This window comes from Falco cherrug, chromosome 2 (assembly GCF_023634085.1).
Source record: "Falco cherrug isolate bFalChe1 chromosome 2, bFalChe1.pri, whole genome shotgun sequence".
Classification (NCBI taxonomy): Eukaryota; Metazoa; Chordata; class Aves; order Falconiformes; family Falconidae; genus Falco; species Falco cherrug.
This window is the reverse complement of record NC_073698.1, coordinates 22082165-22099682: the sequence shown is the minus strand read 5'-3', so window position 1 is coordinate 22099682 and position 17518 is coordinate 22082165. Positions and strand designations below refer to the sequence as shown.

Here is a 17518-nt window from a genome sequence, read left to right as displayed (position 1 = left end):
ATGGCTTCAGCAGTTGGCCTCAGCTCCTCCACCGGCTAACCCCTCTGGCAGGGAGGCAGGACAGCCTGTGTTCACGCCTCTGATTCGTGGCAAAGAGTTAAGTTACGGGTAGCAAGGACAAGAAAACAGACCTTGTACTACATGTGAAGTATTTAGTGGACAATTACAAACTACTTAAAAGCTTAAAGAAAAGCAATTTGGTTTTCTGCAGATTAACCAAATGTCCTGGGCTTTGCGCTTCAGTTGTATCCAGAGGCTTTCAAAGTTCATCAGTTTTCCTCGTTGCCTTGAGCTGTTCTTCAGCTTTTTATTCTCTAAAGAAAAGAAAGGAAAAAACTGATAGGAAAAGTTTAGAGTTTTTGAACACAGCAGTCGTTTTAACTTTGGTTAAAGTATCTAAGTAGGCTTTTTTAAAACCAAAAAGTTCGGATTAAAAAAAAAAAAGCCACCAAAACCAAACACAGACAAATAAACAAAACCCCCACCTTTACATAGAGACCAAGCATGGAAAACTTCAGTTTCCAAGGTGACTACTTCTGAAAAAAATGAGTGAGTAGGCAAAGAATGTTTATAATTGCAACTGTATTGTCACCTTATCTATAGAGGATATGACCAAGCACCCACTAGAGTAAGTGCAAAGTGAGGCACTTAGGGACAAGAAGTAAACAGCACTGATACCAAAAGGAGGATAGCTGAAAAGCAGCAAGCCACACTTAGCCTTTTCTGCTCCTCAGACATTTAAATTGAGTCAATTCCCGCATTTTGGAAAGGCTGAAGGCAAAACTGGGCAGCTTCAAAATTTGTGTTTAGTTGGCTTGGGGACAGCTGACAGTGACACCCCCACATACCCCCTGCCCTCGTAATGAAATGCATAAACATGTGCTACGTGCTTAATGTTTGCAGTGCTTAGAAATTGAGGACACTCTAAGCAGAGAGAGATCTTGTTATTGTCTTGGGGTTGTTGCTTTTCAGAGAGGTACGCGATGTTTAGTGTCTGCTTTATTTAGGTAACTTTTAAAAGGTGCTTGGCAGTACTGTTGCCTTGTGGTGGGCTGACCCTGGCTGGATGCCAGGTGCCCACCAAAATGGCTCTGTCACTCCCTTTCTGTCTCAGAGCCAGCTGGCATTGGCTCTGTTGGACGTAGGGGAAGCTTCTAGCAACTTCTCACAGAAGCCACCCCTGTAGCCCCCCCCCCCCCCCCCCCCCCAATCTTGCCATGCAAACCCAATATATTTCTGTTCAAAGAAGTAGTCTTGGAAATAAGTTTAGGAATAACAGCCTCAAAAATGAAGGCTAGAACGGCTTGTCCAAGTGATTTTAAGAGTCAAAGGAGGGATCTGTTTGGCCTTTCTACCTTAGGACATCGTTAATGACAAAAGGAAATGTAAATTGTCCAAATGTAAATCGTCCTTGCTTGTCACCAGAAGGAAAAGCTTGGTCCTGCTTTTAGCTGTACAACTTCAAGGATCAACATGAAGAAGAGGATTTTGTGGGCTTCAAGTGGAGAATTTGGTCCTAGAACTCAACGTGCAGTGCGGGTGCTGCACGTGGGGGGCTGGCTGAAGCCTGTGGTGTGCCTTGACCCCTGCCCGCTGTTGCAGGGTGGTTCTGTCACTGGTACAAGGTGATGTGCCAACACGGGTAGACGTGCCTGCACCTGACATGCTGGGGTCCTGCGTTCAAACCTCTGAGATGTAATGGGGAAGGAAAGCTGCTGCTTTGGTGAAGTAGCATGCCACCAGGCCAAATCACAAGCTGTAACAATAGTGTTGCTCCAGGGCATTGGCAAGGGTCCTGTGTCTGTGGGGTTTTGTTGGTGTGGTTGCAGGGCTGGCTTCAGAGTTTCCCTGACTGTTCCTTACCAGCCGTGGTCGCATGAGCCCATCTCCATCTCCATACCCTGTCTCCTCGGTTGGATCAGCTCAGCTGTTTGTGGGTCGATGTGATAAATGAGCTGAAGGAAGTGGGGTGGTGTGGGGAGCACTGTCAGGTTCTCCAACCGACTGACTGGCAAAGGTGGGAGCTCCTTTAGCCGTCAGTCACCACAAAGGACATTCGAGGAGTCGCTGCTGAAGTTGTGTGGCACTTAACCTTTTCACATCCAGGCAGGATAAACAGCCTGCAGCTGTCAATGCGCTGCGCTGGGTGCTGTGTGTTGCTGGCCTGGAGAGCTTGCCACCACATAGCTGCTTTAAGCACGCTCCAGGCCAGTCTTGCAGGGCCACGCATCCGGATACATTTGATGCTTAATGGGCAAGCATTTGGCTGGATCATGTCAAATATAACTCACAAAGAAGGGAAGTTCCTTAAATAATTGCCTCCTATCTAGGGAAAGGGAGTTTCCCTTCTGTTGCTGTGACATGTGGTTGGGAAGCAGCTGAAGGGGAGCTGCTGCATTAACAAGGTCTGGAGATGTTACACCATGGCAGGGCATAAGGCCTCGAGCTTCCCTGGAAAGCTGGCTATTGCTGAACCCTCAGCAAGGACTCGGTGCTCCCTAAAGCCTGGCTGTCTTGGTGCAGGTGTTACCTCTGATGGGTAGCTTCTTGTGCCTCTCAGCCTGTGAGTGGCACAGGCCATGCTTCTGTCTTCATTTCCCTGTGGTTTGTGCCTGGTGACCCTTTGGTCTTCTAGCCATGGTCTGGATTTTTGTTGACAGCTTGCCGAGTATTTACAGAAGAATGTGAAAGGAGCATGGATTTGGATGCCTCTTTATTTCAGTTGGATCCTGAGTAATTAAAGAGCAGTGTGTGTTGATGCTGACTCTGCAAAGAAAATGCTGATTTTTGTTTTACTGTTTATATGCCTCAGACACTTCTTTGTGAAATGCCCCAGAGATTTCCTTTGATTATACTGTAGCTTCATTATCAGTAGTGCCTGTTTGCCTTTTAAATTAAAAAGACCTCCTACTCTGACCTCATAGTAAAACATTCCTGCAATCCAATGCTAGATAACAAAAAATAACATTTCCCCTTTGTGGATCGGAAGAGAAAAACCAGCAGAAGCCTGTAGCTGCTACTTCTGCTGTTCTGTAGGAGGGTGATTCCTCACTGTTACGTCTCCAAAGTTCAAAGGGAGGATGGGGGTGCATTTGGTCACTCAGCCAGTCAAGTGTTCCTTCCACAGCCCTAGGTTGGTTGGGGTATTTGAGTATTCAGAGTTTTGCTGAACCCCCAACATTAGTGTGAATTGCGTTTGAGATTATTTGCATGCTCTAATTTTTAATTCCTGGACTGTAAGAACGACGGGTTTACATTTTCCTTACACAGAGTCCATGTTAGTTGTCATCTCTCTGCCCGCTGCATAACTCTTTAACAACTCCCTTATGTGAATTCAGGTAATGCACTTGAGTCCAAACTAAAAAACAAGTTGAACTGAAGCCTGTGGCTGTGCTGGGGGAGTGGACTCTGCCAACAGGGAGCATCTGAGGAAGAAAAATAGGTCTCCTCCGGCCAGTTACAAAGCTGTGGTCACAGACGCTGCCTGGGTTACAGTACTTGCTCTTTGTCCAGCAGGGCCATGACTGATGCTGTAAGTCTTTAAGCAGCATTCTGCTGCATGGAAGGTGACAGGTGGAACTTGTGAATAAACCTCAGGAATACTTGGTGTGTTCTAGCAGCTGCAGAGGGATCCACGAGTCCCCGCTGCCAGGTCATGCTTGGGGAGAAGTTGCAGTGCTTGAACCTCTGGTTCTTCTTTCGAAGAAATGTAATGAAGTTTGAGAATCAAGAGACTGAAAGGAAAAACAACAATCCACTTGTAAACAGTTTGGTGATCAGGATTGTTCAAAGCTGGAGAAGTCTGTTTCAGACCATTTTTTTTGCTCTTCATATTTTATGTTGATGTAACTTTTGGTGACAGAAACATGTCAACAAAGAAACAGCAAAATTCAGTGTAAGTTACTGTTTGAATGTATGGAAGAAATCCATTATTAGGTGTTTATTCTAAATTTTAAAAAGGGAGAGAAGAGTATCTTCTCCACTCAAAACCTAATCCACAGCTAAAGATGACAGGGACAGAAACTTCCTGGTCTTTTACCTTGTGTTTTAGCCACACTATATATTTTGCAAACAACATTTTCTTCTCCCCTCCCTCCCTCCCTCTATGCTGTCGCAGCGTGAGAACAACACGTTGCAAGTTGTTTCTTCCAACAGGAGAGGAATGCAGGCCAGCCAGGGCTTCTCAGGCAGCAACATGTTTAACAGAGTGTGTGACAGTAGAAGGAAAGAGGCTGAACAAGGGTTTGTCTGCTGCTCCATTTGAAAATGCATATGGGCAAGGAGGGAAGTTTAGGAGTTAAGGGCAGAATTTCAGCCTATACTTTGGAGAGTTTTTTTTTTAAACTAAGCTGTGCAATGATTTACCTGCTGCTAAATGCTGTGGCAGCCCTGGACAATAGGATGACGGTGACAGTGCACCTGTGGGCAGTAGGGCGTGGGGGTTCATAGCTGTTCAGATGACAGGAAAAACAGCTGCATGCTTGCTTACCTATGGACGTACATACTGTGCTTGCCCTCTGGGCTTACCCATGGACGCTGGGTATCTTGCAGTGAAGAGCCATGCTTCTGCCACAGGTTCTTTGGATTTTTTAAGGCAGAGGGATAGCAGCTGGGATATGTGCTGTTGTGTTTTATTTGTGTCATCTTTAGCAAGCCTGGTAAGGCTTCACTGGTTACCTCAGTTCTTCCTTCTAGAAACTAGAAAAACAGAAAACCAAATCATTTGTATATGTGTGTATCTGACTGAATTCTGAATAATCCAGAAGGGCAGGGAGTTAAACCCAATGGTAACTAAGTGTCTTTGCCCATTTGGAGCGCCAGTGCGCTCTGTCTCCTCTAGTAACTCGTAACAACACACAAACGATTTCTTAAGAGTTCAGCTCTTGTGAGAGAAGGGGGAGGGGGCTGAATTTTTTTTTTAACTGGGATATGTGTGTGTTTTCTCAGGGAAGATCCAATTTTAAGAGACACCTGCATCCACTTTAACCTTTCCTTTTTTGTGAGCCCTGCTTTTGCCACCAGCCAATTAGTGGACTCCGGAGGACGTTCTGGGTCAAGCTATACCAAGTACGGCAAATCCTCATTAACGCTAATTAGTGCTCAGTAGATTAATTGGTGGCGAAGCTCATCTTTTTTTAATTACTTGAGCAAATGAGACAGCGGGACCTTGTGGTCAGCTTTGAATTATTCTGTTTGTTTTGATGCACCTCATTTGAATGTGTAAAGCCAGATGCTTGTTGCCTAGATTTAAGGGCTGTTTGTTTTTGTAAAGGATGAGAAGAGAACACAGAAAAATAAAATTAAGGTCTCTGTTGACACCTTAGAGCAATTCCAATATGAAAATGGAAGAGTCATTTTATTTGTGGAATGGAAAATATTCTTATTAAATAACATGTTGCCTTTAGTTTACCTTTTGATTTGTCATTCACTTAATTCATGAAATGTTGTTAGCACAGACTTCCAGGCAGACAGAAATCATCTTGACCCTCTGAGGAAGCCATTGCAAAGGTATTTCTGGCCCAAGGTATTTTTCATTATCGATAGTAATGAATCTGGTTTTAGATGACTTGAGTAATAATGACTTGGTAAATTATTTTTGTAGTAACCCTCAGAATTGGGACGTTTTAAAATAGTTTTTGTTCTAATCTCTGATTTGTTTTGTTTAGTTCAAAGAGTTTCGCCTGTCCTTTGTCCTTCATATAATTACAGATAGATGGTGTCTCTCCCTCACCCCTTCTGAGGTCACGAACTAACCAACTTAAGCATATTTCACTGTCACTTTCCACGTCACTGATTCCCATAAAGATGTCTGAGTTTGTGATTTCTTCCATTTTAACACCATTTTTGAGGTCCCGAGTATGAACATAACTATATCCAATACTCAAGAGTACAATCTCATGTTCTCTTATTCTTTTGCTTCAGTGCATCTTAAGATGCACATCCTTATGTCCCGTGGGAGGACCTTAAGCACTGGCTCTGAGTGACTGGGAAAGCAGAATTAACACTTAAAATCACGGCTAATACTTAGGGTTGATTTACAAGCAATGTTTCTGTGAGGAAGGCTTAACCTGGTGCCTCGGGGGTCTGATGTCATCCTTTGTTTTGCATCAAAGTGTGAGGGAGACTGGGAAGTCTTCTCTTTGTTATCTGTTGGTAGCAGACCAAAACTTTGTTGGAAAGCAGGGACTCATTATCAGTGCAAATACTTCAGTTAAGAAACCCACTTAACTTCACTTTCCTTTCAGGGCTTGTATTGGGTGGTCTAATATCTGTTAATAAATCGCTCATCCATTTCAGAAGAGCTGTGTTACATTTACCTCTGTGGATTAAGAGCTCATTTTATAGTACTTGACCGGTTGGTGACTTGCAGCCGATTTAGTCATCCCTTTCACATTAAACCACAAATGATCTAATTCTTCTGTGAGTTTTTCTTTTTCTGCACAGGTACGATCTAATACAATTACCCAAATAAGAAAGTCAGGTGTGACTTCAGTTTTTGAAATAGCTGATTATAATTAGTGATATCAAAGATAGTCTAGCTTTGGTTTCCTTGGAGCTGCAATGCATCACTTCTGTTTGGAAGTCCCTTGGACAGCACTTTCCTCCACACGTTACATGTAGAAGCACCGAGGAGCTCACCATTATTGGCCTGTAGCAGATGCCATCCTGCACTTCTGTTGCGGTGTGGTAGATAGGCAGATGAAGAATTTGGTCCTCATGCCTTTTGCTGCTGTGGTGCTTGGTTGGCGGCCAGAGGTTAAACCATGACACGCGGTTAATTCCTTTATTAGTGTAAGAATTTTACAGCAGATGTTGCTTTAGAACAAATATTTTTTGATCAGATTAAGATTCCTTTTTAAGCTGTCTATCCCAAAACCACCCTCCAGTTCTCCTGCTGAGATGGGAAAGACTCTGCAATTTATGTTCTTCACCTGCAGAAGATGAACAAGTCTTCCACTTCTGTCATTCACAGGACAGCGGTTAGATTCAGTGTTTCACTGCACTTACTGGTCAGTGGACTTACAAGTTACCTAGCAGTCCTCCGTGGTCTGGGGGAGGTTGCGCAGTGCAGCATTGATAGTTTGCACATGCACTGGCAATGCTTGATTCTGCAGGCTGACAACTTTGTAAGCCTGTTAAAGGTTAGAGAAATGTCATCTCTTGCTTTGTTCCTGCCATACCCTTACCTGGTGATTCTTCGTAGTACATGCTTTCCGTTATGCTGCCTGTTTTGAGCAGTTAGAGATTTCTTTGTGTATGTACTTGATTTTCTTACAGTCAGCTGGTCTTCGGTTTTTTAACTAGTTGGATCTTTGAAGGTTTTAGAAGCCTCCATGCTGTAACCCTGGTTTTAGTGGAAACCTGTGATCCTTTCTTCTTTTAATGCATGCAGATCTCATGAATCGAGAGCTCTTAAAGGTTGTTTGACGCTCTCACTCCCAATTGGTACCTATAGTTTTGCTTCCAAATCTGTTATCAACTTCTGTTTCAATATGGAGGGAATACTCATTCAATGACTGCAGGCAAGGAAAGCAACCTGGTGTATCTGTTGCAGGTGTGATTCTGTGGTGCCAAGGGAAGAAGGGAAAGAGACCAAGTGTCTGAAAATGCTGACGGTTTGTCAAGTTTTTGAGGAGGGATCCATAGGCCGTACAGGGTTTTAGTTCTGAGCTTAGAGACCATAGGAAAAAGAGGAAGATTCCTCCCTTTCTTTTGTGGACAGCTCATTATGCACTACACAGAGGACTGAGTCTGGATATTACCCTAATGGACTATTAAGTGTAATACAAGCCTGCATGGCTGGATTACACATTATAGGTATCTCAGAGAGTCTTTGGTTACTTTCTTGTTTGAAGTTGGCAAACTGCTTCAGTGAAAGGGAGTTGTTTGTTTGAAGCTGTTGTAAGCTTGTTGACAGCAGCAGCTGTGCTTGCTGGGATTTCCATTCCATATACCAAATGTATGTGAATTTGTAATCTAATCCAAAAAAGATATCAATGTTGGCATTCAGATGTGTATCCATGTTTGCAGCGTAACCAGTGGAATTACTGCTGGTGAATAAAGATGGGAAGGAACAAACAGACTGTGAAAATGGAAACACAGTGTAGATGTAGTACAAATCGGGTAAAGACACTGCAAGGAGCTGCACTAGCAAACAGATCTGTCCTGTGCCCTGGCTTCATCTCAGTGTTAGGAATGAGGGTGAAATGGTAAAAATCAACCCTATCACAGAGGAACTTTGAACTAAAATAGACTTCACTGTATTTTTCAAAATAATCTGATGTATAAGTTATTTGAGGCTCCAGTGCAGTGAGATTTGGACACCTACATTATTTTTAAACCCCATTGAACTTAGTGGGACTTGTATATGTAATTATGTGCTTTGAAAGGCCAGGATCTTAGCCATCATTTGTTAATTCTGACCATAAAGTTCTTGATGAAATGAGTTGTGTTTTTAATAAAAATCAGCAGAGAATGTTTGTAATGATTTGTGTACGTATGTTTAATCTATTGTAAGCATACTGTATTTTTCCCCTTAAGGTTGTATTTTCACTTCCTGTAAGTTCAGTGATAATTTTGAGGCCTTTGACAGGAACTGTGTAAACCAAAGGAGTTTTTAATCAAAACCTGGATAGAAGGTTTTCTTTCCAGTACGGGAGGTGAAAATAAGGGTGTTCTCTAAAAGACAGAATTAACTATGGGTCCCACCTTCAGTTGCTCCCGGCCGTTTTGCAGGTGTGATAAAGCCTTTTACCATGTGCTAAGCCACAACGCTTTGCTCCTTCTCTCTAAGGCAGTTTGTGGGTGCCATGATTCATGTACATAGTACTACAGAGAAATCTCCTTTTTAATGTTCTGTATCACTTGAAATCAGGCTTCTGATATGGTTTGTAGTAATTTCTAGGCATTGGCCATTCAGAAGTCATGAGGTTAATATTAGAGATGGATTAACAAAAAGTAGACTTACACAAAGTGGCCTTAGAAAGGAGGAGTTTCCATTATTAGAGAGTTCTCTTGATAAAGAAAGAGAAAACTTATTCATGCTACAACCATCTTAAATACTGACGAAGTCACAGCTGCCAAGTATTTTAAATACAATTGACTTTTACCTTGAAGTTATCTGGTTACTCACTGTTGGGTTTTGTTTTTTTTTTTCTCTCCCTCAGCGTGAACGAACGTGATCATTTGTTAAAAAGGCTTGGCAGGAAAACTCCTCCGAGCCTTTTCCGTGCTCATTCTGTCCAGCAAAGTGTATCACGTAAGTAGTGGATCACGTACGCATGTGGGTTTCACAGCAGTCAGTCCCAGATGAGTGAAGCAAAGGGTGATTATTTTTTAATTAAATTGTAGGTAGAGATAATCTAGTGTAGAGGCTGAGCTGCCAAGCAAGACACATAAATTTGGAAGTGGAATTAGTGTATTTGGCCCTAGGCAAGTGGAGCTCAAATGTGGATAATTCCCTAGGATCCAATCAACAGGTCTAAATGACAAAATCCCTATATGCAGTTTCTCTAAATGTAAAATCCTGATAGTCTCAAGAATACTGTAAAATCAAAAACATTGCAGGATAAAATAAATGTTGTGATAGAGCCTGGCTTAAATAGAAACAGTTTCTTTGTGAAAAGTTATATTACCTGCAGTTAGCTGATAACAGTGATGTTTCAGGGATGCCACTTAGGGGTTTTGTGTGTTTCTGATGAGGAAAGCCATGGCATGCAGAGCTGCTTCTCTCCTCTCCCTCTTTGTCCTCTGCTGGGAGAAGAAGAGCAACATCACACCTCACTACTGCTGCTATTTGGAATAAATTGCATTTCTTGTTGATGCAGAGGTTTTCCATTTATTCATCTTCCTAGAGGAACATGTGATAAGCCTTTATCTGCTGGACCTGATGTCTTTTGTCAATGTTAGATTATTTTTTATGTTGTGGAAGCTCTGTAGGCCAGATACACTGAAGGACCTTGCTGTCTCAAGGGACTAGGGACTCCAGTCAACCCTTTCTAGTGGTAAAATGCAGTCTCTCTTGTGTTTAAACTGGTAGTCAAAATATGCTCATTTTGCTAAAGAAAATAGCCCCCCAGCATGCAGTATTGCTGCACACAGGGCAAGGGACAGGCACTCAGGATTTGGGGTTTGTGTTGCTGTTGCAGAGAGAAGTGATACCTGAGTGTTTAGGAATCCCAGGGAAGTCAAATCTCATTGCTGGCTGTGTCATCTTCTGTAGCAGAGCTGTTGTGGTTTGGGCCACGGAAGCAGGACTGGGATTTGAGAACCCAAATGCCTGAGGCATTCCTATTTTCCATGGGGAATTTAACTAGGAGTGGGACAGTGACGGATCTGCTAGTCTTCATCCTTCACAGAGCTGTTGCAAGGCCATCACTGTCAAGTGATAGATGTGGGGCCTTTAGCGATCAATCCCATTGCTCCTGGGAAAAGAGGCCAGTGCCCAGAGCAGCTCCGTGGACCATGTGCTCCTGCCAGGACATAATCCTTTGTATCAAGGAGCCAGGGATGCTGGTGGCAGCACGGCTTTGGGCATGCGAACATGCTCTTTGAGGAGATTCCAAAGGCAATGATTGGCAGAAGAAATCCATAAAATGCGTTAAAAAATTGCTGTCACAGTAGTCTGCTGTGGAGACTTACCACAGTGCAGAAAGGAGATACACCAGTGGTAACTAGTCAGACTTCATATATGCTTTTAGTCTGATAAAACACATCATCACGTTGTTAATAGGTGAATAGTGATTGAGAAAGAAAAATGAGATCAAAATAAGCCCTAATGTGCATAGCCAGCTTCCCTATAAATGCAAATGATTAAGTGCTAAATGAGTCAAGACATGAACATAAATTTTGATTGTGAAGCTGTTAGGATTGAAAAACGCTTTTTATGGCATATCCATGACTCTTAAAACTTGTCATCTCTTGTCAAGTGTTATTTTCCAATATTGCATAGCTGCTATATGCACAAAGCCATGTGAAATCTAGGGAACATATGCGTGGTTTTCACAACCCTAAAGTCTACAACTGTTTACTAAATGCTAGAAGTCTTCAAAGCAAAGAGTTGATGAATAGGGCAGTAGCCTTGATGTGCTGGGCCAAGACCTTAAATCACGCTGCAAGCGCTGTGTTTGAAATCTTGAACTGTTTGTATGTTTCCATCAGGGCTCCAAGTTCCCAGCCTGTGAAGGCCACTTCTTCCAAAAACTGCTGGTGTGACTTCAATTCAGAATCTGACACTTGCATATAAAGCAGGAAAACAGTTTTTTCAGTTAGAGCTGACAAAAGCTTAACCAAATGAGTCCCAACAAGAAAGAAAAATTTCCTAGCACAGATTATAAAGATGCAGTACACTTTTGAGAGTCAGTTTATTTTTGACAACAACTGTTTCCATTTTTTTGGAGGATAAACAATGCCTAAATAGCTTTGTTTCCAATCACATGGAAAGGAGGAAAATTTCATAGTGGGGTGTCGGGCTACTACTAGTGGTCTGTGGTGGGAGGAAAAAGACAACCAAGGTAGGTCTGAATAGCCCCATATGAAAGGCAGAAGCTTAAGAAATTGTGTTTCCTTAGTTCTCTGATGGAGCCAGCCTGCCTCCAAAAGCATTGGCACAGCACAAGTCCGTCAGGCAGGATGCATGGCTGGGGTGCTCCCGTGAAGCACCAGGCTCTGGTGGATCCAGTCCCCAGGGTTGGTGGCAGAGCCACACAGCCAGTGCCATACTGGAGGGCCAGCCAGGGTTCATTTCTTAAATGAAACTGGCTCGGTGTTAAAAGTGTGTAAGACCTTCATGGCTGGTTTTTCTTGCTCTGGCTTTGTTTTTGTGTTCCTGAATCATACAGAGCTGTCAAAAACATGAAAGGAATCTATCTACTCGCTGTACTGTCAGAGATCATGTCGTTCCTTCCTACCAGTACAACTTCTGGGAAGCTTTCTGAAAACTTCGTGGTGGGTGGTGGGAAAAAAAAGGTTGGGTGGTAATGTCTTGAGACTTAAGTGGAAGAGTTGTAGATGGTTGTCAAGCCCATGTGCTAACATAAAACTATTTCAGTGTAATCTTGTAGGCAGCAGTGATGATGATGGCCTCTGGGTTTGATGTAGCTCCTGGTGAAGGTGCCCAGTGAGATCTGAATTTGCCTGTTGCCATCTGCTTTTTGAAGCCTCTTAAGAGTAAGCAGGAAATGCCACCAGGCTGCTCTCAGAGGTGTCTTTGGACCCTTCCCTTTAGTGTGCTGTGGGGCTCGCACTCGAGGGAGGAGCAATAATGACTCCCAAAAGCTCTCCCTCTCAGAGGGTTTGCTGGCAATGAGGTTTTCTCCAGGTGAGCTTTCTCCAGGTTTCCATCCAAGTTCATGTGTGTCTTTTTTTTTTTTCCTGCCACAGTAGCATCTCCTTTAGACAAGCTCTGTAGATAGAAAAGATGGTTGTTGACCTTTCTTTTCCTCCTGCATGACTGGCCTGTGTCACCTGTGCCCCAGAGCCTCAGCAGTAAGATGAGAAGGATGATGCTCCCCACTTGCTCAGGCACCCTCAGGCCTGTCTGTAAGGAAAGTCCCATAACGTCCCTCTAGTGCAGTTTCCCTCCTGTAATTCAGAATACCTCCTGACAGTGTTTAGTTGTCATTTGTCTCAGCATGCTCTTAAAAATAGAGCTGAATCCCACTCTCATTAAGCACTGCTCTGGCAAAACTCCCTCTGAAATGTGGAGAGGCATGCCTGAATGAGGATTACTGCACTTGGCCCAGATTTCCTATGCTAGCAAAGAAAATCCCTCTTCCATTGACAGAACATGGTGATTGCACAGAGTAAATCTGAACACAGAGTGTATGGTGTGCACCTTATTAATCAATTGAGAAAAAGCACCTGTCATCTGAGGTTTGTTTCACAGTATGGGGGCTGGGAAATGATAAATAATAATAACGTGTTCATGCTGAGGGCTCTAATCCCACCATTTATTCTCCACTAGCAGACACCTTCTTCCTTTCACTTTTCTGCTGATGCATTTTGATTTGAAAAACAACAGGGTAGTTACAGGAGATGCTTTTTAAACTCTTTCCTCTTATCTTGCCTGTGTTTGAAATACAGTATACATTCTGTATTTTTTGTGTTGCAATCTTTTAAAATCAACTTAAGGAAAAGGAATAATTAGTTTAGAATTGACGCTGTGGCATCTGGCTCAGTTTTCTACATGCAAATATGAGTAGGTTAGTATCTGGGACAAAAGAGATGGGACCATTTGTCAGGAATTCCTCGTGGGTCCTTTAGAAAACACAGGCATAGTTTATCACCAGAGAAATGAATTATTTCTGTAAGGATTAATCAAAATGTTAAAGATTTAAAGCAGCTCTCACTTTCCCAGGATAAGTGGAAGAGGGTTGCTGGAGAAGTCAAAGCTGAGTTAATATTTACTGTTTAATTGGTAAATATGAACTGCGACATCATATCAAATCTTCTGCAAAGCTGTGCAGAACCAGATGTTTGGCCTGAGAGAGAATCTGGTTGGCCAAGTGATGCCCTAACTTTGATTTTTAAGTCAGAGAGATTTTTGGTATCTAAGAAGCAACATTTCTAAAAAGAGATATTTTTTTTTTCCCAAAAAAAAACCCAAACCACCCCACAACTCTCCCATCCCCCCCAAACCCTAAAGCTTAATTTTAGTGGATTTGAATCTGGGCATCTTTCTGCAAAGGTGAACAACATGATGGTAAAATGCATTTTATACTTTGGACTACACTAAGCCGTAATAACACTGCATGTATGAAATAGTGAAGTACTGCAGGAGGCAAGGTTTCTGACAGGCTTCCGGTAAGAGCTGCCACCTTGCTAGTTGGGTTAAACAAAACCTGGGACAGACAGTTCAGCTGTAACAGAGGTATGCAAGGAGTAGGAGGTCTCTAAAATAAATCCCTCAAGTGACTAAAACTGTATGCAGTCCTTCCATGAGCAGATTTTCTGGAATAAAAGGAGCATTCGGGACCCTTTCTGGTCTTGGAAGCTGTTGCATGTGAGTGGGCTGCTGAGCTTGCACAGTGTTACTGTCTGTGTTCAAGAGACAGGCATGGAGACATCTTCTCTAATTCAGCATTGGACAGACCAGAATAGTCATTGCAGTGAACAGAAAAAGTGTGTTAATTTAGAAACCTAACAGAAGACTAGATTCTGATCTACTAATAGAATAGCAAAGCTTTAAAAAAAAAAAACCAACAGGATGCTTTTAAAATTCAGTAGGTTGCCTGATAATATCTGGTACGAGTGAAACCTTAGATTTGATGAGAATAAGAATCTCCTGTTAACCAGGGAGCCCACTGACAGATATTGAGAAGTGTGCCTTTCCTCCATTAATGGGAAGTCTCCAAGGACAAAGGTCCTTCCTTCTGTGGCAGCCATGAGTGGGGTTGTGCCCAGAAAGCCCCAAAGAAACGTGCTTCTTCTGTGGGCTGCCGCAGGAGAGCCGAACAATGAGGGCCTTGTTCCCACAGCAGGCTCATAGGTGTGGTTTGAAAGCTGGAGTTGGGGGAAAAAGTTCAAACTTCCGAAAAGTTCCCTAGTAACTGGCAGATGGAAACTTTCATTGTTTTTGGATGGGGTCTGAAAATAGTGAAAATGTAGAGCTGCTTGGGGAGTGTGGATGGGACTCGAAGCATTTGCAGCGGTCTGATTCCGCAAGGCACGGTCAGCTGCCTGAACAGCTTGAATTTAATTGTAATGTGAATAAAAAAAATGTAATATGAACTCATCTTCCTGTATAGAGATCAACAGGGAAAGTTTTACATAAACTACCAAATGTTGAGCTTCAATTAAGTAGGGCAGTGTGCAAGTGTGGGGTCGCAGCCTTTCCCATGATGTACATGGCCAAACCCTCATTGCTGATATTTCAGGATGGATCGAGAACATAAGGATGTATAGATACCCTTATGTGTATGGTATTCTTAACCATTTATGATCTTAGCCTGACAGTTGTTGCCATGTTAACATGTTTTCTACTGGTGTGAGAGTGGTGAACGTATTTCTTTGGTTGCATTTTGCATCGGCTTCTCAAAGTGCTTGGGCTGCCTGGCTGTTCATTGGCCTGTGCTGGCACTGGGAACAAGCAGGTCACTGGGGCTGACGGGCTCCACACGCCCGTGTGGGGTCAGTGCTGCGTTTGCAGTAGTTAGGACAGTTGAAGAATCCACTGCGCTGGATGATCTTACCGATCTTACCGGGTAGGTAAACACAGCAAAGCAGTCTTGATGCGGACCAGGTCACGGGGCATCGGCTTCAGTCTTTTAGGGCTTAAGCTTGCGGTCTTTGGCCAAGTTGACTCTCCATTGAGAATTTAGCCAAAAAAGCTAACGGTGTGCTGGCCCTTAGCAAGGAACAAACCCACTGGAGGTATTTAAGTGTGAATCTACCCTTTTCTTAAATGAAAGCCTGTTTTGTAAAGCATATTTCATTTGCAATTATCTAGCACGCACATACTTTTTTCCAAAAGACTGTGTGTTTGCATTTTGTGAATGTATTCTGTGAACCTTCAGCTGGAGGCAGGAAAAAATAACCTGCACCTCTGTAGCTGTATGTATATTGGCATGGAATTGCTAAAGGAAAATAAAATGGGATGGTGGGATGGTTGGTCACATAATAAAATCTCATACTGTCCTGCAATCCCTCCAAGAGGAAGATGTGACTGGAGTTAGTTCCGGATGACGTATTTCTGTTTGAAGCTACTCCGTTTGCTGGTGAAAAGATTTCCTACCATGCTTGTGATTCAGGTCAGCTAACCTGCTGATAGTGTGCTCTCCTGCTAAGGCAGCGTGTGTTCTGCCTTAAGCTCACATCTGCAACAAAGCCCCTGTGGTTTCAGAAGTGACGTGTACCTGCATTCTGTGAGAGAGGAGACTCTCCACATTAACTGAACAGTGGTCATCCCTGGTGTTGCAGAAGTCTCTTCCAGGCAGCTTACAGCTATGTAGGAATTGGTGATCTCCCTCCCTGTGCAGGCATCAGCTTGAGGAAAAGATGTAGGAGTGCTTGGGCATCTGTGCTTGGCTCACACGGACCCAGCTTGGTTGTCAAGGTGAAGGTTTAACGGTCCTTACTCGGGGGATACAATTCATCTCTGGGCTTCTCCTGGCTACCAGCATCAGTGACCTTCTTCAGAGTTGCATTCAGGCCCATGGGGAGCAAGTTCAGCCTACGCCAAGCTGCTGAGGGGCCTCACATCCCTTCTGCCTTAAGAGTGTGTTCAACCCCGTGTGCCTTTCTGTCACAGGGTCCCTTGTGCTGTGCTCCAGCCTTACCTGGCCTCGGTACCTGATCAGGGGCTGGAGGGGGGAGAGTATGCCTTGAGCCTGTTAAGGGATGACCCCTGAAAGACACTTGCTAGGTCTCTGGGTAGTAATTGGGACATCTGTCCTTGTCTGATGCTGTGTCTGTTGGCCAGGAGCGAATCTGGGGCAGGAGTTCAGAATTCACAAGCTCCTGCTTCCAGAGCTGCTCGAGGGAGATGGAGAGTTGCCCATGGAGAGTTAGCCATGGTATAATTTTGGGGTTTTCCCAGGCAGCATTCACATCCGTGAACTCTTGCCTGCTTTCCTACTACACAGCACTGTGTGGTTCCGTATAGCCTGTGCCTTTCCCATTTTTCCGGTTTTGTAACTATGCTAATCTTAGCCCTTCTCCTTTCTGGTTACCCTTTTACACCTGAAAATCACCTTTCCTTGGTGTCACAAAGTCTGTTGTCCCTTGCTATAGTTTTCTGTTCAGAATTTTCTGTAGGGTTATGTCTGCTTTAGATATTGTTTGGTGTTTCACTGTGGTGACCTATTAGCTTTTGCGACTTTTATAGTAATGCAGTGTTTTGCAGATTGTCAGAAATGTCACTTTCCTTGTCCACAAGACTTTAAAAGAAATCAGACACCTGGCTAATTTCATGAGAGTAATTTTTAGGGAGACGTAAGGATCGTGCTAGCTAGCAGAATTAACTTGAGCAAAATCAAGATCTCCAGAACATGTTAAATTCTGCTTTATTCAAAATACGGGTGACCGGCCAAGAGAATCTAGAGTTTCTCTGTGTGATTTGTCAGATGCCACCTGGAAACTTGTAGAAAAAAAAATTCCTGAATGGAGTTAAGAGGAAGGTGTGACTCAGATCCAGTTGTGGTCTAGACATTTCCATGTTCCTCCAGGGAAACTGCTGATATCAAGCAGACTATAGAGGAGTCGAGCCAAAAAGCAAATCTCTACCTGTATGCTAAGTCTTTCAAGAAGCTGTGCCGCTATGGGGTACGCATGGTGTCCAAATCTGTAGTTTATTAATCAGATGAACTTGGAGGGATATGTTGACTCTGAACCCGACACTGGCCTGGGGAGGGGAGCAGCAGACAGAGCGGGCAGCGGGCATCCTTTCTGTGCCACCTGGGCAACGTAGTGCACAGCTGTAAATGTCAGAAGCGTAGCACAGACATGAAGATCGTTGCGGTCTGTCATGTAACTTTTTAGTGATGTCTAAAACTAAATGTCTGAAAAATGGGCTATGCCC

General features: G+C 43.4%; 1 protein-coding gene across 4 annotated transcripts in view; it reads left to right on the top strand.

Moving 5' to 3' along the window:
• The window catches only part of ATP8A2 (ATPase phospholipid transporting 8A2), a 349977-nt gene that overhangs the window by 325019 nt on the left and 7440 nt on the right, over window positions 1–17518 (top strand). For all 4 annotated transcript variants that reach the window (XM_055702611.1, XM_055702612.1, XM_055702613.1 and 1 more), the window contains one exon: window positions 9168–9259. In XM_055702611.1, coding sequence (XP_055558586.1) covers window positions 9168–9259 — 92 coding nt within the window. The remainder of the gene's footprint in view (window positions 1–9167; window positions 9260–17518) is intronic.